We start from the raw sequence: 20,286 nt of genomic DNA, 5'->3' as shown, positions 1-20,286 counted from the left end.
AGGCCAGATATAAGAAAAGCATGGAGCACAACCAAAGAAGCCCTGCACATTATATAGTAAGTACTGCAACTTTATCTCCTATTAAAGTTAACAGTAGATAAAGTGCAGTACCCAGCAGCAAACAATAATGTGAATAGTAGATAAGGGGCAGTATCGGAACCAGACAGCATCCACTAAATATCTGACAGGGCTCCCTGAGCAGATTTCACCTCATCAGTGGAAGTGCTAGAAGTAGGACCCCAACAAACTCATAATGATGAAATATCTTATGGATAGGTCATTAATTGATTAGTCTTGGACATCTAACATAGTAACATAGTAACATAGTTAGTAAGGCCGAAAAAAGACATTTGTCCATCCAGTTCAGCCTATATTCCATCATAATAAATACCCAGATCTACGTCCTTCTACAGAACCTAATAATTGTATGATACAATATTGTTCTGCTCCAGGAAGACATCCAGGCCTCTCTTGAACCCCTCGACTGAGTTCGCCATCACCACCTCCTCAGGCAAGCAATTCCAGATTCTCACTGCCCTAACAGTAAAGAATCCTCTTCTATGTTGGTGGAAAAACCTTCTCTCCTCCAGACGCAAAGAATGCCCCCTTGTGCCCGTCACCTTCCTTGGTATAAACAGATCCTCAGCGAGATATTTGTATTGTCCCCTTATATACTTATACATGGTTATTAGATCGCCCCTCAGTCGTCTTTTTTCTAGACTAAATAATCCTAATTTCGCTAATCTATCTGGGTATTGTAGTTCTCCCATCCCCTTTATTAATTTTGTTGCCCTCCTTTGTACTCTCTCTAGTTCCATTATATCCTTCCTGAGCACTGGTGCCCAAAACTGGACACAGTACTCCATGTGCGGTCTAACTAGGGATTTGTACAGAGGCAGTATAATGCTCTCATCATGTGTATCCAGACCTCTTTTAATGCACCCCATGATCCTGTTTGCCTTGGCAGCTGCTGCCTGGCACTGGCTGCTCCAGGTAAGTTTATCATTAACTAGGATCCCCAAGTCCTTCTCCCTGTCAGATTTACCCAGTGGTTTCCCGTTCAGTGTGTAATGGTGATATTGATTCCCTCTTCCCATGTGTATAACCTTACATTTATCATTGTTAAACCTCATCTGCCACCTTTCAGCCCAAGTTTCCAACTTATCCAGATCCATCTGTAGCAGAATACTATCTTCTCTTGTATTAACTGCTTTACATAGTTTTGTATCATCTGCAAATATTGATATTTTACTGTGTAAACCTTCTACCAGATCATTAATGAATATGTTGAAGAGAACAGGTCCCAATACTGACCCCTGCGGTACCCCACTGGTCACAGCGACCCAGTTAGAGACTATACCATTTATAACCACCCTCTGCTTTCTATCACTAAGCCAGTTACTAACCCATTTACACACATTTTCCCCCAGACCAAGCATTCTCATTTTGTGTACCAACCTCTTGTGCGGCACGGTATCAAACGCTTTGGAAAAATCGAGATATACCACGTCCAATGACTCACCGTGGTCCAGTCTATAGCTTACCTCTTCATAAAAACTGATTAGATTGGTTTGACAGGAGCGATTTCTCATAAACCCATGCTGATATGGAGTTAAACAGTTATTCTCATTGAGATAATCCAGAATAACATCCCTCAGAAACCCTTCAAATATTTTACCAACAATAGAGGTTAGACTTACTGGCCTATAATTTCCAGGTTCACTTTTAGAGCCCTTTTTGAATATTGGCACCACATTTGCTATGCGCCAGTCCTGCGGAACAGACCCTGTCGCTATAGAGTCACTAAAAATAAGAAATAATGGTTTATCTATTACATTACTTAGTTCTCTTAGTACTCGTGGGTGTATGCCATCCGGACCCGGAGATTTATCTATTTTAATCTTATTTAGCCGGTTTCGCACCTCTTCTTGGGTTAGATTGGTGACCCTTAATATAGGGTTTTCATTGTTTCTTGGGATTTCACCTAGCATTTCATTTTCCACCGTGAATACCGTGGAGAAGAAGGTGTTTAATATGTTAGCTTTTTCCTCGTCATCTACAACCATTCTTTCCTCACTATTTTTTAAGGGGCCTACATTTTCAGTTTTTATTCTTTTACTATTGATATAGTTGAAGAACAGTTTGGGATTAGTTTTACTCTCCTTAGCAATGTGCTTCTCTGTTTCCTTTTTGGCAGCTTTAATTAGTTTTTTAGATAAAGTATTTTTCTCCCTATAGTTTTTTAGAGCTTCAATGGTGCCATCCTGCTTTAGTAGTGCAAATGCTTTCTTTTTACTGTTAATTGCCTGTCTTACTTCTTTGTTTAGCCACATTGGGTTTTTCCTATTTCTAGTCCTTTTATTCCCACAAGGTATAAACCGCTTACACTGCCTATTTAGGATGTTCTTAAACATTTCCCATTTATTATCTGTATTCTCATTTCTGAGGATATTGTCCCAGTCTACCAGATTAAGGGCATCTCTAAGCTGTTCAAACTTTGCCTTCCTAAAGTTCAATGTTTTTGTGACTCCCTGACAAGTCCCCCTAGTGAAAGACAGGTGAAACTGCACAATATTGTGGTCGCTATTTCCTAAATGCCCAACCACCTGCAGATTTGTTATTCTGTCAGGTCTATTAGATAGTATTAGGTCTAAAAGTGCTGCTCCTCTGGTTGGATTCTGCACCAATTGTGAAAGATAATTTGTCTTGGTTATTAGCAGAAACCTGTTGCCTTTATGGGTTTCACAGGTTTCTGTTTCCCAGTTAATATCCGGGTAGTTAAAGTCCCCCATAACCAGGACCTCATTATGGGTTGCAGCTTCATCTATCTGCTTTAGAAGTAGACTTTCCATGCTTTCTGTTATATTTGGGGGTTTGTAACAGACCCCAATGAGAATTTTGTTACCATTTTTCCCTCCATGAATTTCAACCCATATGGACTCGACATCCTCATTCCCTTCGCTAATATCCTCCCTTAAAGTGGACTTTAGACAAGACTTTACATAGAGACAAACCCCTCCTCCTCTCCGATTTTTACGATCCTTTCTAAACAGACTGTAACCCTGTAAGTTAACTGCCCAGTCATAGCTTTCATCTAACCATGTCTCGGTTATTCCCACTATGTCAAAGTTACCTGTAGATATTTCTGCTTCTAGTTCTTCCATCTTGTTTGTCAGGCTTCTGGCGTTTGCGAGCATGCAGTTTAGAGGATTTTGTTTTGTTCCAATCTCCTCAATGTGGATTGTTTTAGAAATGTTCTTACCTCCCTTCTGAGTATGTTTTCCTGGGTCGTCTTTGTTCGAGTCTAATGTTTTTCTTCCCGTCCCCTCTTCTTCTAGTTTAACGCCCTCCTGATGAGTGTAGCGAGTCTTCTGGCGAATGTGTGTTTCCCAGGTTTGTTGAGGTGTAGTCCGTCTCTGGCGAGGAGTCCATCATACCAGTAATTCACACCGTGGTCCAGGAATCCAAATCCTTGTTGTCTGCACCATCGTCTTAGCCAGTTGTTTGCATCAAGGATCCTGTTCCATCTCCTGGTGCCATGCCCGTCTACTGGAAGGATAGAAGAAAAAACTACCTGTGCATCCAGTTCCTTTACTTTCTTCCCCAACTCTTCAAAGTCCTTGCAGATTGTCGGTAGGTCCTTCCTTGCCGTATCATTGGTGCCAACATGTATCAGAAGAAATGGGTGGACGTCCTTGGAGCTGAAGAGCTTTGGTATCCTATCGGTCACATCCTGGATCATCGCACCTGGAAGGCAGCATACTTCTCTTGCAGTTATGTCCGGTCTGCAGATGGCTGCTTCGGTGCCTCTCAGTAGTGAGTCTCCCACCACCACCACTCTTCGTTGCTTCTTGGCTGTACTTTTTGCTGTCACTTGTTGCTGTGTGCCCTTTTCTTTTTTGCTTGCTGGTATTGCTTCATTCTTAGGTGTGCCATCTTCATCCTCTACAAAGATTTGATATCGGTTCTTCAGTTGTGTGGTTGGTGATTTCTCCATGGTCTTCTTGCTTCTTTTGGTCACATGCTTCCACTCATCTGCTTTTGGAGGTTCTCTGACACTTTTTGCACCTTCTGTGACCAGTAGAGATGCTTCTGTTCTGTCTAGAAAGTCTTCATTCTCTTTGATGAGTTTCAAAGTTGCTATTCTTTCTTCCAGACCCCGCACCTTTTCTTCTAAAAGGGCCACTAGTCTACACTTCTGACAGGTGAAATTGGATTCTTCTTCTGGTCGATCTGTGAACATGTAGCACATGCTGCAGCTCACCATGTAGGTTGTCACATCTGCCATGTTGCTCCTAGATCCTGCTGACTTGCTGTGTGTTTTCCTTCTTGTGTAATCTACTCAGCCAAGCTCTCTTGCAATAATGTCCTACAGGCAAAAATTCGCGCGCCTTAAGGCGCGCGGTTTGGTGATGCTTTCGAAGCAGCTGGTCCCGGCTGTACCCAACGATCTTCTAGCTTAGGGAGACTTCGCTTCTCCCAGAAGGCACCTGGAATATGCAAATTAGCCTCCTGAAGCTTGAATCCCTGGTTTGGTGATGCTTTCGAAGCAGCTGGTCCCGGCTGTACCCAACGATCTTCTAGCTTAGGGAGACTTCGCTTCTCCCAGAAGGCACCTGGAATATGCAAATTAGCCTCCTGAAGCTTGAATCCCTGGTTTTGAGTCCCTCATCTCCTTTGAGAAGCATTTGTTTTACCACGGAAACCTTCAAAAAGAACCTGAAGACCCACCTCTTCCGACAAGCCTGCAACCTGCAGTAACCACTGCACGACCTGCTTTACCCTCTCCTAGTGTATCCTCACCCATCCCCTGTAGACTGTGAGCCCTCGCGGGCAGGGTCATCTCTCCTCCTGTACTTGTGTGTGCCTTATTTTGCTCATGTTTATTGTACTTATCTATATTTGCAACTTTCATGTGTAAAGCACCATGGAATAAATGGCACTATAAAAATGTATAATAATAATTTTAGATAATGTTAAGGTACCTTCACACTCAGCAACTTTACAACGAGAACGACAACAATCCGTGACGTTGCAGCGTCCTGGATAGCGATCTCGTTGTGTTTGACACGCAGCAGCGATCTAGATCCCGCTGTGCCATCGCTGGTCAGAGCTAGAAGTCCAGAACTTTATTTGGTCGTCAGGTCGGCGTGTATCATCATGTTTGACAGCAAAAGCAACGATGCCAGCAACGTTTTTACATGGAGATAACAACCAGCGAGAACGATAAGTGAGTCGCCGTTACGTCACTGGATCGCTCCTGCATCGTTCTGGAGTTGCCGTGTTTGACGTCTCTACAGCGACCTAAACAGCGACGCTTCAGCGATCGGCTCGTTGTCTATATCGCTGCAGCGTCGCTGAGTGTGACGGTACCTTTAGTTGGTTATAGCTGGATGCAATATTGATGAGCGAGTGTATTCGAAGGAAAGCTTTTATTTAACATCTGCTCATAAGATTATTTGCATTGTGTAAAGCTCCTGGAAAGCTTTCTATGCAAAGCTCAATAATGTTCTGAGCTAAGATTTGTTAACATGTTTTTCAGTTTCTAGTGAGTAGTGAATGTGAATGAAAAGGAGGAATGAAGCACAGATTTCATTAAAAATGAATCAGGTTGTAAAACCGCAGCCTTGAAATTTATAGCATGCCAGTCTTGTAATATGGATGGTCCTGTTCTCTGCTTTCTGCCTTCTCAAAGATTTAAAGCTGGAGAGAAAAAAATGTGCCTCCTGAGCTACCATAGCCGAGGCTAAGAACATCTAATCCCATCCCCCTTATCCTTCTGCATTTATTGACACATAATGAATTTAGCAGAAGGCAGGCACAGCTGGTTTGTGTAGCTCATGCATGGCAGGGAGAATTATTTTACACTTGTTATCCATAATAGCAAATCAGAAATCGGTATATCCCAGTGCCGCAGGATGGATGCTGAGGTCTTAGTGAACATCACCGATGCTTACTAGCAAGAGGCGAACGTACAGTCAGCCCTATTCCTCTGTGATACACCAGGACCCTTTCATGTCTGAAGATGATTGGGTGGTGGGGAAAGTGCCTTCTCTGGCTGTGCTTCAGCATCTGGGAGCTGAAAAAAGCTTTTGGTAAGTCCGTTTTCTCACTTGTGTTTTCAATAGTGGTAAATTACATAAATTCCCTATGGCACATACAACATGACACCTGCCAATGGCTATTAGAGCCCACTATTCTAAAATTCCTACGTGGGAAATGAACAAACACTAATAATAAGAGGTACATCGTAGTGATAGGTGTGATTTATAGTTGTCGCATGAGCAAGAACTGCTTCAGTATGTAGTAATCAATTGAAATGGTGCGGGCTTTATACCATGCAATGCTTTACTTCTAATGCTTTGTTGTCCCGGTATTTATTCCTTGTTTAGTTACATCAAATTTTAAGCACTAATAAATATTTAGCAGAAGTTTTTATTAATTAAGGTTATTATTGTTATTTATTTGTATCAACTGTATTGTTATTATATTCAGACTGTATATTACATTATGTTGTTATTATATCATATATATGTATATTATATCATTATATTATACATACGATATTGCTATTGTGTTCAGACTGCATATTATATTATTATATTACACATATTATATTATTATATTCATCTGTATTACACTATTATACTTATTGTATAGTTTATGTAGAAAAACATTCTACAGTTGTTTCGAACCTTTGATTGGACGAAAAAACACAATTACTTTTTTCTTGGAAGTCTCCGTGTTTGTCTCAGCCACGTGATTTACGCATAGAAATGTCACACACTGTACTTTTTTGGAGTTGAAAGTGTTTGAAATGTCTCCATTTTGCACGTCACACCATGATCGATGCATAAGTATTGTACATGCACCATTTTTAAACACCAGATTCTGATATTTTCTACCACTGGCAGCTTTGTGTTCCTTAATCCATCATGATTTATTTTAAAAATATACAATATGCTGTTTTTTTTTAGAAAATTAAATTTTAGGCACATTTTACCCAATTCAGTTACATTTTAGGGTTTGTATTTTAGTGGCTACATCTGGACCCTACTGATTAAAGCTTAGATCGCCAATGAGTTTTTTGATTATTATGATTGGCCGATCCCAGTCACTAAACTGTTGCCCAGGTGAAAATGGCATCTGGTTGAAGAATAAATAATCCTTGTTGAAAAGAAGCCAGTTTAATTTCTGGCAGAATAAATTTTGCATACGTAGCTAGTTTCCCATTGCAGGGACATTAATAACTTCTGCTCTGCAGGCACGATGAATGTTTAAGTCCCAGGGATAAATGGCGGCTTTACAAAACAAGGATAATACATTGTGTAATTTACTATTGATTTGACAATCCAATTACTCTGTATTGATCTTTGCACTGTCAAAGGAATTTAAGCAAAACATAGAAATCAGAATGCGTTCCATGTATGCGTGTGACATCTAGATCTCATCTAATCTATGTGTAATGTGTAAGTGCTGAATTCATTATGTTGTAACATGGAAATTAATTTGTCCTTATTTGTTCTTGCTGTAAGGAAGTCATTAGTGGCTCTTATTATTAACAACTGGACCAGTAACACTATGTTTTGGCTCTTATTCAATAAATTAAAGACCAGCAGACATCAATGAGACCTGAATTAAATTATTTCTATATTTTCAATTTTGTATATTTTGTTCTATTTTAGGTTCCACAGAATTTAAGAATAATTCCTCACTTGAACAAAAGGTCCATTCTACATGTTGTGTCTGTACTATTATGTATTCTTTGTACTTAAGGTGTATTTAGTAGTGGAAAGTCTTATTGTTATTTGGTCTGCATTTGCTATCTTTCATTAAGGGTTTTTCCACTTTCGGTAAGATGGACCATAACACTTGCATGTATGTTAAATGGCCAAGGTACATGGTACTCCCCATCAGCGGCTCTCCACATATACTACGATCTCTGTGTTTGGGCTGCAGTGTTGATGTTACATCAACATTGTGTATCACCACTGCAGCCAATCACATGAGCTGCTTGTTATGGAACTGCAACACAGAACTAGAATAGAAGGGGGAAAACTGACCCTGCACTGAGACGTATATTTTGCTTAACCCCTTAGTGACAGAGCCAATTTGGTACTTAATGACCGAGCCAATTTTTACAATTCTGACCACTGCCACTTTATGAGGTTATAACTCTGGAACGCTTCAATGGATCCTGCTGATTCTGAGACTGTTTTTTCGTGACATATTGTACTTCATGTTAGTGGTAACATTTCTTCGATATTACTTGCGATTATTTATGAAAAAAACGGAAATATGGCGAAAATTTTTAAAATTTTGCAATTTTCAAAATTTGTATTTTTATGCCCTTAAATCAGAGAGATATGTCACGAAAAATAGTTAATAAATAACATTTCCCACATGTCTACTTTACATCAGCACAATTTTGGAAACAAAATTTTTTTTTGTTAGGGAGTTATAAGGGTTAAAAGTTGACCAGCAATTTCTCATTTTTACAACACCATTTTTTTTTAGGGACCACATCACATTTGAAGTCATTTTGAGGGGTCTATATGATAGAAAATAATGAAGTGTGACACCATTCTAAAAACTACACCCCTCAAGGTTCTCAAAACCACATTCAAGAAGTTTATTAACCCTTTACGTGCTTCACAGGAACTGAAACAATGTGGAAGGAAAAAATGAACATTTAACTTTTTTTGCAAACATCTTAATTCAGAACCATTTTTTTTATTTTCACAAGTGTAAAAACAGAAATGTAACCATAAATTTTGTTATGCAATTTTTCCTGAATACGCCAATACCCCATATGTGGGGGTAAACCACTTTTTGGGCGCACCGCAGAACTTAGAAGTGAAGGAGCGCCGTTTGACTTTTTCAATGCAGAATTGGCTGGAATTGAGATCGGACACCATGTCACGTTTAGAGAGCCCCTGATGTGCCTAAACAGTGGAAACCCCCCACAAGTGAGACCATTTTGGAAACTAGACCCCTTAAGGAACTTATCTAGATGTGTGGTGAGCACTTTGAACCCCCAAGTGCTTCACAGAAGTTTATAACGTAGAGCCATGAAAATAAAAAATCGCTTTTGTTTACACAAAAATGATCTTTTCGCCCACAAATTCTTTTTTCACAAGGGTAACAGGAGAAATTAGACCACAAAAGTTGTTGTGCGATTTCTCCTGAATACGTCGATACCCCATATGTGAGGGTAAACCACTGTTTGGGCGCACCGCAGAGCTTGGAAGTGAAGGAGCGCCGTTTTACTTTTTCAATGTAGAATTGGCTGGAATTGAGATTGGACGCCATGTCGCGTTTGGAGAGCCCCTGATGTGCCTAAACAGTAGAAACCCCCCACAAGTGACCCCATTTTGGAAACTAGACCCCTTAAGGAACTTATCTAGATGTGTGGTGAGCACTTTGAACCCCCATGTGCTTCACAGAAGTTTATAATGTAGAGCCGTGAAAAAAAAAATCGCATTTTTTCTACAAAAATGATCTTTTTGCCCACAAATTTTTATTTTCACAAGGGTAACAGGAGAAATTAGACCACAAAAGTTGTTGTGCAATTTCTCCTGAGTACGCTGATACCCAATATGTGGGGGTAAACCACTGTTTGGGCGCACCGCAGAGCTTGGAAGAGAAGGAGTGCCGTTTTACTTTTTCAATGTTGAATTGGCTGGAATTGAGATTGGACGCCATGTCGCGTTTGGAGAGCCCCTGATGTGCCTAAACAGTGGAAACCCCCCACAAGTGACCCCATTTTGGAAATTAGACCCCCCATGGAACTAATCTAGATGTGTGGTGAGAACTTTGAATGCCCAAGTGCTTCACAGAAGTTTAGAATGCAGAGTCGTGAAAATAAAAAATATTTTTTTTTCCACAAAAAAGATATTGTAGCCCCCAAGTTTTTATTTTCACAAGGGTAACAGGAGAAATTGGACTGCAATAGTTGTTGCACAATTTATCCCGAGTACGCTGATGCCCCATATGTGGGGGTAAACCACTGTTTGGGCGCACGGCAGAGCTCGGAAGGGAAGGAGCGCCGTTTTGGAATGCAGACTTAGATAGAATGGTCTGTGGGCGTTATGTTGCGTTTGCAGAGCCCCTGATATACCTAAACAGTAGTAACCCCCCACAAGTGACCCCGTTTTGGAAACTAGACCCCCCAAGGAACTTATATAGATGTGTGGTGAGAACTTTGAATGCCCAAGTGCTTCACAGAAGTTTATAATGCAGAGTCATAAAAATATATATATATATCTTTCCACAAAAAGGATTTTGTAGCCCCCAAGTTTTTATTTTCACAAGGGTAACAAGAGAAATTGGACCCCAGAAGTTGTTGTCCAATTTATCCCGAGTATGCTGATGCCAAATATGTGGGGGTAACCCACTGTTTGGGCACACGGCAGAGCTCAGAAGGGAGGGAGCACCATTTGACTTTTTGAGCGCAAAATTGGCTGTCATGTTTGGAGACCTCCTGATGTACCTAAACAGTGGAAACCCCCCAATTCTAGCTCCAACCCAACTCCAACACACCCCTAACCCTAATCCCAACCCGATCCATAATCCTAATCACTAACTCTAACGATAATCCCAACCCTTACCCCAAAACAACCCTAATGTCAACCCTAACCATAACCCTAATCAAAACCCTAAATCCAACACACCCCTAATCCTAATCTCAACACTAACCTCAAACCTAACCCTAATCCCAATACACCCCTAATCACAAACCTAACCTTAACCCTAATCCCAAACCTAACCCTAATCCCAAGCGTAACCCTAATGCCAACCCTAACCCTAATACCAACCCTAATCCAAACCCTAACCCTAATCCCAACTCTAACCCTAACTTTAGCCCCAACCCTAACCCTAGCCCTAAGGCTACTTTCACACCTGCGTCGTTTGGCATCCGTCGCAATCCGTCATTTTGGACAAGAAACGGATCCTGCAAATGTGCCCGCAGGATGCGTTTTTTGTCCATAGACTTGTATTGCCGACGGATCGTGACGGATGGCCACACGTCGCGTCCGTAGTGCACTGGATCAGTGTTTTGGCGGACCGTCAGCACAAAAAAAGTTCAATGTAACGTTTTTTTGTACGTCGCATCTGCCATTTCTGACCGCGCATGCGTGGCCGTAACTCCGCCCCCTCCTCCCCAGGACATAGATTGGGCAGCGGATGCGTTGAAAAACTACATCCGCTGCCCACGTTGTGCACAATTTTCACAACGTGCGTCGGTATGTCGGGCCGATGCATTGCGACGGCCCCGTACCGACGTAAGTGTGAAAGAAGCCTAACCCTAAATTTAGCGCCAACCCTAACTCTAAATTTAGCCCCAACCCTAACCCTAAATTTAGTCCTAACCCTAACCCTAGCCCTAACCCTACCCCTCCCCCTACCCCTAGCCCTAATCCTACCCCTAGCCCTAACCCTACCCCTAACCCTAGCCCTAACCCTAGCCCTAACCCTACCCCTAGCCCTAACCCTACCCCTAGCCCTAACCCTACCCCTAACCCTAGCCCTAACCCTAGCCCTAACCCTACCCCTAACCCTAGCCCTAACCCTACCCCTAACCCTACCCCTAACCCTTTTGCCGAGAAGATGCCGGCGGCCAGGAGGAGCAGCAGGAGGATCCAGGGACACAAGTGAGTATGATAGGGTCCCCGAATCCCCCTATTTCTCTGTCCTCTGATGTGCGATCACATCAGAGGACAGAGAATTACACTTTGACTTTTTTTTTTGCGGTCGCCGGTAAACAGTTAATTACCGGCAATCGCAAAACAGGGGTCGCTAAAACCGACCCCCGATCATGCTCTTTGGGGTCTCGTCTACCCCCGGCAGCCGAGACCCCAAAGATTCTCGCGGGGCCGGCCGGCGGGCGCACTGCGCATGCGCCCGCCATTTTCAAGATGGCGGCGCCCACCGGGAGCCACGAGGAGCATCGGAAGAGATAGGTAAGTATTGGGGGGCTACCTGGGACCCCTTTTCTCTATCCTCCGATGTGCGATCACATCGGAGGATAGAGAAATTAAAAAGAGATCGCGTTTTTTTTTGCGATCGCCGGTAAACGGTTAATTACCGGCGATCGCAAATGCGGGGTGGGTTAAACCCCCCCCGAATCATGTTCTCTGGGGTCTCGGCTACCCCCGGCAGCCGAGACCCCAGAGAAAATCCGACTCTGGGGGGCGCTATTTACTTTTTCCACAGCGCCGTTAATTAACGGCGCTGTGGTTTAAGTACTCTTAGCGGCCGCCGTTAAAAGGCGTATCGGCGGTCGCTAAGGGGTTAAAGAGGTTGTCCACTACTTTAGCATTGACAACCTTTCCTTTGAAAAGGTCATCAATGTAATATCGGTTAGGGGCCCAACACTCGGCACCACCCACCAATGAGCTGCTATTGGTGTCGGCAACAGCGGCTGCTGGCCGGAAATACTCACTTGCAGAGCTAGCCATCTTCTGATAGTGACCATTGCAGGGTACTACAAATCTGCCTCATGTTGATTTGAATAGGAGTCAGATGTGCAGTACCATGACTCGGCCGCTATCAGATGATGGAGCAGCTCTGCAAATGAGTATTTCCATTCGGTGACCACCACCAACATCGATTACAGTGTTAATAACTCCTTATACTTTTTAGCTTGATTTATGGGGATAAAGAGTACTGCGCAAAAGTTTTGCGCATATCTTGAAAAAATGCTGCAAAGTAAGAATGCTTTAAAAAATTACAACCCCCAACTCAAAAAAAGTTAGTCCCCTTTGTAAAATGTAAGCAAGAATACAATGATTTGGAGCTCTCTTATAACCATATTTAATTCACAGCAAAACATAAAACACAGATCAGAGGTTTATCCTTAGACATTATTCCATTTAATTAAAAAATAAAAAACTTATTTAGGAATTGATGGTAGCAAAATATCTAAAAAAAAGTTGGACAGGGCTTTATGTAGCATCTCATCTTCTTTTTACAAGAGTCTGTAAATGTCTGGGAAGTGAGGAGACCAATTGATAGAGTTTTGAAAAAGGACTGTCGTTTCATTTTTGGCTTTTGTAGGATGCAAGCTGCTTAATAGGCCTGGGTTCTTTTTTGCCTGATCTTTTATTTCAGAACATAACAAATCTTTTTTATGGTGAAACGTCTGGACTAGGGTTGAGCGACCTTTACTTTTATAGGATCGGGTCGGGTTTCACGAAACCCGACTTTTTCAAAAGTCAGGTCGAGTGAAATCGGCCGATCCTATAAAAAAGTCGGGGTTGGGGTCGGCCGAAACTCGAAACCCAATGCAGTGCATTGGGTTTCCAATGGTTCCCAGGGTCTGAAGGAGCGGAAACTCTCCTTCAGGCCCTGGGATCCATATTTAAGTGTAAAATAAAGAATTAAAATAAAAAATATCGCTATACTTACCCTCTGACGCACCCTGGTACTAACCGGGAACCTTCCTTCCTTCGAATCAGCGCTTCCAGGACCTTGCGGTGACGTCGCGGTGACGTCGCGGCTTGTGATTGGTCACGCGGCCGCCCATGTGACCGCTCGCGCGACCAATCACAAGCCGCGACGTCACCGCGACGTCACGCAAGGTCCTGCAAGCGCTGATTCTTAGGAAGGAAGGCTGCCGGAAAGAAGCAGGGCGCGTCCGAGGGTGAGTATATACCTAATAGGAATATACTCACCCTCGGACGCGCCCTGCTTCTTTCCGGCAGCCTTCCTTCCTAAGAATCAGCGCTTGCAGGACCTTGCGTGACGTCGCTTTGACGTCGCGGCTTGTGATTGGTCGCGCGAGCGGTCACATGGGCGGCCGCGCGACCAATCACAAGCCGCGACGTCCTGCAAGCGCTGATTCGAAGGAAGGAAGGTTCCCGGTTAGTACCAGGGCGCGTCAGAGGGTAAGTATAGCGATATTTTTTATTTTAATTCTTTATTTTACATTAAATATGGATTCCGATACCGATTTCCGATATTGCAAACATATCGGAAATCGGGATCGGAATTCCGATACCACATTCAGAAGATCGCCGACTTCATGGCCGACCCCCCACAGGGGTCGGGTCGGGTTTCATGAAACCCCACTTTGCCAAAAGTCGGCGACTTCTGAAAGTGGCCGACCCGTTTCGCTCAACCCTAGTCTGGACTACAGATGGCCAGTTCATAACCCAAACTCTTCTGTGAATCCATGCTGTTGTGATGGATGCAATATGTGGTTTAGCATTGTCTTGCTGAAATAGGTAAGGCCTTCTCTGAAATAGATAGTGTTTGCATGGGAGCAGATGTAATTCTAAACCTTTATAATGGTCAGCCTTTGCAGTGCCCTTCCAGATGTGTAAACTGCCCACGCTATAGGCACTAATGTAACCCCATACCATCAGAGAAGAGACTTTTGAACTGTATGCTGATAACAAGTTGAATGGTTCCTTTACACTTCAGTTTGCAGGACATGGTCTTTTTTATTCCATAAATTGTGATTAATTTGATCACAGAATAATTTTCTATTTCATCTCAGTTCAATTTAATTGAACTTGAGAAACATTTCTTAATTGTGTTGATATATGGATTTTTCTTTGCATGACAGACCTTCAACTTGCATCCATGGATTGCACCATGAACTATTCCTGAGCCCATGCAGTGATTTACATGACCTGATAATGTTTGTTTTTAATTCAGTACCGCCCATAGATCACAAGCATCCAACATTGACCGTTGGCCATGTCCCTTTTGCACAAGGATCTTTTGATCTGCTGTAGATGGTGGGCCGTTCAAAGTCTTTGCAATTTCTTGTTTTGGAACATTTTTCTGAATTTTTTCCTCAATTTTTAGATGTAGTTGTTGAATCTTGGACCTTCTAGCTGTTTATTATTTGTACCACTTAGTCTTCAAGCCTTTTGATAACCCTGTCACAATGTTTTTTGAAGTGAGTAGCTGACATCAATTTCTAAATGAGTTCATTTTTTTTCAAATTTAATGGAAAAATGCCTAACTTTTAACTTCTGATATATGTTTTATGTACTGCCTAATAAAATATGGCTATGAGACATTTACAAACCATCACATTCTTGTTTTCTTTAAGTTTTTGCACAGCTTCACAATTCTTTGGGAATTATGGTTGTAGAACTGTTAATAGTTTATTTTTTATCAATTAACAAAATGCAAAGTGAATGAACAGAAGATAAATTTAAATCAAAATAAAGTTTAGCGTGACCATGCATTACCTTGAAAAAAGCATAAAAACATGACTTCCTATAGGAATACTTGACAGTAGCATAGCTATCGAGGGCCAGAAGGGAAGGGGCAGTCGCCCCGGGCCACATGCTCTGAGGGGGTCCAACCAGAGCTACACTACTGTAACTGCATCGGCATGCACAGTGCGCCCATACAATTACTCACTTCAGCAGAGCAGGAAGAATTGATCTCCCTGAACTGCCACGCGGCCGTTATGGGGCTCCTGAGCAGGCGGGGAGGTCCAGTGCCAGCAGTAGCTCCCTCCTGCCCAACATCGCAAGTTCAACAGTTGGTTACATTGATGTGAGTGGGAGCATTACGCTCCCTCTCTCATTATTCCCCCTCTCAATGGCTGACGTCCATGATGCAGAAACTGAAATCGAGCGTGATGACATCATTACCTGGCACCCCGCTGTCAGGAGATGAGCGGGTGCTCCAAGCAGCAGGGAGACGAGGAGGATAGATTATTATTATTTATTATTATTATAGCGCCATTTATTCCATAGCGCTTTACATGTGGGGAGGGGTATGCATAAAAAAAACAAGTACAATAATCTTAAACAATACAAGTCATAACTGGTACAGGAGGAGAGAGGACGCTGCCCATGTGGGCTCACAATCTACAAGGGATGGGTGAGGATACAGTAGGTAAGGATAGAGCTTGTCGTGCAGCGGTTTGGTGGATCGGTGGTTACTGCAGGTTGTAGGCTTGTCGGGAGAGGTGGGTCTTCAGGCTCTTTTTGAAGGTTTCGATGGTAGGTGAGCGTCTGATATGTTGGGGTAGAGGGTTCCAGAGTAAGGGTGATGCACGAGAGAAATCTTGTATACGATTGTCTTTCATATAATCTCTGCGGCCGAGTTGTGGCTGGAAGAAGTTATCATGTCAATCTGGGCCAGATGGAAAAGATGGGAAAAGTGAACAATTACATCAGAAAGAATGTCAGCTGTTAGTCACTATCTAACTGTGCTATAATCTCTTATATGTTCCTTAGGACTGTGATCTACCACTGACCATATGGCTGAGCTTCTCCACTATTACGGTGCGTCACCCAGTTGTAGTTAAGGTTACCTGGTTAGAGCCAACTGAGAAGTTTTGCCTCCCCCTGAACCAAAACCTCAGCTATGCCTCTGATACCTGCACAGTAACAAAAAGAGAAATCCAGCTCACCATAGTGAAGATCCCAGGGGGCTCGGAGCACGGAAACGCTGTGTCAAGGCGTGAGAGAACCAGAAAATGAAAAGGAATTCCAGCTCAACGAGGCAGTGAAAAGTAAAAACTTGGTACTTTATTCACTTCATATAGGAAGCAGAGGATAAAACATCAGCACAATGAAGATAAAAAACACACTATCTACGCGTTTCAGGTGACAAGGTACCCTTAGTCATGATATCAATGAAGTGAATAAAGTACCAAGTTTTTACTTTTCACTGCCTCGTTGAGCTGGAATTCCTTTTCATTCTCTGATACCTGCACACAGTTTTTGAAGGAACTTGGCAGAAAGGCTGTTAAAGCAGCACTCCAATCAAAGTTTTTATCCTCTTAATATACTGCAATCATCATATTATATAGCACTGTGTACTTACGATTGTTCATTTTCACTTTCTACCCAGCTAATTGTCCTCTTTTTTCTGATTTACGTAGAAAAAGAAAGGCTCTTGTTCCTGCATAAATCATCCCCACTCCTCAATTCCTGACCCAGCTGCACCCTCCTCCCCCCTGCCAGGGACTTTTTACAGTGACTGATGACTTGTGCAGAGAAAATTGACCTCCTGTTTCTATATAGAGCTTAGAAGGATTCAGCTAGTAAGCTTTTAATCACATGAGGTCATAGAACTCAATAGAAAGCATAAGAATTAATTTGTTAGAAGAGCAAAATGAGCAACTGTACAGTGTAGTTCAACAGATACCAAGAGAAATGAGGGTCCTGCACGCAAGATTACAATCTGAGATTTTTTCAAACATCTTGGAGAGCTACAGATCTTCTGTGGATACAGTCAGCTCCTTCTGTCTCTTCATTTAATACCAAAGATACCATATGATGTTGAGATAAGTGCTCTCAGCTTATCATATCATCACTTTCAAGAATCCATGTTCTTCTTTATGCTGAAGGCAATTCTTAATGACATTAGCTGCATGTTTGTGATAATTGTCTCGCTGCTGAATAAATTTGGAGCCCATCAGATGCTTCCCTGATGGTATTGTTTGATATTGTATAGACAGATAACTATCTGCCTTTATATCTCAGCATTGAGGATACCATTAATCCAGACCAAATCCCCACCTATATTCACTGAAAGCCAGCCCCAAATTTGCAAGTAATCTCCATCATGATCCACTGTTGCCTGCAGACATTCATTATTGTAGCACTCTCCATGAATTCAGTGAATAAACTGTCTTCTGTTGCAGTTAAATATTTCCAATTTTGACCCATCAATCCAGAGGACTTACTATTTTTTTCTGCAGCCCTGTTCATATATTTTTGGTCATACTTGAGTCACTTGGGTTTTGCTTCCATGTCAAAGGTAAGGTTTTTGGCTGCAATCCTTTCATGAAGACTATTTCTGGACAGTAGACGGGTGTAGCTGTGTCCCACTGGTTACTGACAGTTCTGAGCTGTTTTGAAAAAAAAAATAAGCATGTCTTTTATCTTCTACATTTTCTTGGTTGAAAACTGTGACTACAGTCTTCAATGTGGAGAAATACAGGCAGATTTATCCATTATGCAATTCCATCAGGAAGGCATCGATTGACTCCAAATTTATTGTGCAGCAGGACATTAATCCAATGACCATTGAGGTTATGTCAATAAGAATTAACTTCAAGATAAGGAAGATTAAGAAGTCCCAAAAGGGTAACGCTGTAACAGTCTTAGGCAGTGGAGGGAGGACCTCAAATTGTCTCTAGATCTGGGAACCTAACTTTCCCTCTTCTCAGCGGTACCATTGATGGTAGAGAGGCCCGAGTTTCCAACTTCCCTATGCTCCTGTTAATCCCTGGGTTGTTTCCTCCCCAACCCCATGGATCTTGGGACAGAAATGTAATGTGAACAAGCCACACAAGACAAAATAGGGATAACACAAACCCTCTATCATACAAAAGCACCTATCAACAATATTAAGGAGGATAGGGACAGAGAGGAAAAAACTAAGACCAGGAGATAAACACACATATACAACAGAATTCCTATACAACAACTTATCTCCAAAACACTTAGCTTAAGCATAAAGCACAGGAAGACAAATCTCCAATAGCAACAATTAACTCCTATTGAGCACAACCTCTCCTAAGAGCAAGGAAGCAGAGCTTTCACTGGCAAGGAAGAGAGGGTCTGACCATGTTTTATAGGAAGAGTTAACCATCAGATAAGAAGTAGCTGAAATGGAGTGGCATGTTTCTGACCAGCATATAAATAGTTATTAACCTTTTCAGCACCAAAGGAAACCAAATCCATGTATTATGGGACAAAAACACACAGGCTAAATGGAAGATCTGCAATGTACAATATGTAGTGATCTTCAGAAGGGAAGAAACTTCCTACTGAGTTCCTTTAAAATGTGCGTTTGAGTGTACCTAGGAATATCGACGCTGTTTTGAAGGCAAATAGTGATCAAGTATTGATTAGATTTGAATTTCTTGTTTGTTCATCGCTTTGCATTTTATTATTTGATAAAAATAAATTATTTACACATCTGTTTTTAAAAGCATTATTATTTTGCAGCATTTTTCCATACATTCCTGAAATAATCACTCTTTTCAGTTTTTGTCCTCTCAATATATTGAATTCATCACATTATAGAGCACGGTGTATTTACAATTGCTCATTTTGTCCTTCTACCTATGTAATTGTTCTCTTTGCTCCATGTAGAAGCAGGAAGTCTCTTGTCCCTGCATTCATCATTCCCATCTTCAACTCCTGACCCAGCTGCTCTGCTCCTCACTCCTGCCAAGGACTTTTGTAGTGACTTATGACTCATACAAGAATATTGACCTCCTGTTTCTACATAGAGTGTAGAATGATTCAGAGAATCAGTGTTTAATTACGTGATGTCATAGACCTAATGGAAAGGAGAAGAATTAACTGGGTAGAAAGGCTAAATTAGCAATTGTATGTACACAGTGCAATATGATATGATAATTGCAAGATATTAATAAGATAACAATTTTGATGGGAGTGCTTCTTTACGCCTTTGTACAGTACTGTGTACTGGTTCTTTTATTTTCAATTTGGCACTCTATGAAGTTTTTCCATTTTAGCTTTAGTGCTTTCATTAACATATACATATGTCTTTTTGTATGGTATGGATTTACATGTAAAGGTAATTAATATCATAAAAGGTGATGTTTGAGTAGTATCTTTTTGTATTTTTGTATTAGTCAAATATAACATTTTCTGATTTTGTTTTAATGATTTGCTCTTATTTACATTATTTTCCCACCAATGGAACTCCAATGTTAAAGTAGAAAAATCTCTATCATATGACTTTAACTAAATTTGCACTGAAACAGTTTTAAGTATGTGTATTTTGGGTTAATAATATGCAGGAAATATTTTGCTGGATATCATGGCCATTGCAAAATGAGAGAAAAATAGTTTCTCTTCCTATATGTTATTGGTAACACTATGCTTTAGGGCTCATACAAAAGAGCTTATAATTTGGATGTGTACTGTCCAATTTTTGATAGGGTAGGGTATTGTCCATGCACTATGTTATTCAATAGTGCTGTTCATATAAACCATTTTTCTCTTGGTCCGAATGTCCGTGAAATAAAAAATTGACTTCTAAGGCTTGGATGTGACATCTGATTTTTAGGGATACATTTCTATTAGGAAGCTGTATTTGATCATGCTCATTTTTCATGTGGATTTATGAAAACAGATCGCACACGGACTTCATAAACACATTGAAAAACGGACAGATGGATGAAAACTGGATAAAAATCATCTGCATTTTCTGGATGAAACCTTAACGATTTTTCCTCTTCTCATCTTGTTTGACTCTAGACATTGAAATGAAATTTCAGAATTAGTCTATTAAAGTCCATCTGCAGCCTATGCTTCAGGTCTT

The 20,286-nt window shown here is 41.5% G+C and overlaps 1 protein-coding gene across 2 annotated transcripts in view; it reads left to right on the top strand.

Moving 5' to 3' along the window:
• Positions 1-5,773: 5,773 nt before the first annotated feature.
• The window catches only part of LOC138676468 (neuronal acetylcholine receptor subunit alpha-5), a 52,423-nt gene continuing 37,910 nt past the window's right edge, over positions 5,774-20,286 (top strand). The window contains exons 1-2 of one of the 2 annotated variants that reach the window (XM_069765798.1): positions 5,774-6,095; positions 7,686-7,726. Coding sequence is in view for 1 of the 2 variants with exons in the window: in XM_069765797.1 (XP_069621898.1) it covers positions 6,026-6,095 (70 nt within the window). In the remaining variant the exon portion in view is untranslated. The remainder of the gene's footprint in view (positions 6,096-7,685; positions 7,727-20,286) is intronic. The other variant, XM_069765797.1, reaches the window with a different exon arrangement.

Source organism: Ranitomeya imitator, chromosome 4, assembly GCF_032444005.1.
Source record: "Ranitomeya imitator isolate aRanImi1 chromosome 4, aRanImi1.pri, whole genome shotgun sequence".
In the NCBI taxonomy this organism is placed as follows: domain Eukaryota; kingdom Metazoa; phylum Chordata; class Amphibia; order Anura; family Dendrobatidae; genus Ranitomeya; species Ranitomeya imitator.
Note: the sequence above shows the minus strand (reverse complement) of the source record. Positions and strands in the feature narration are given on the sequence as shown.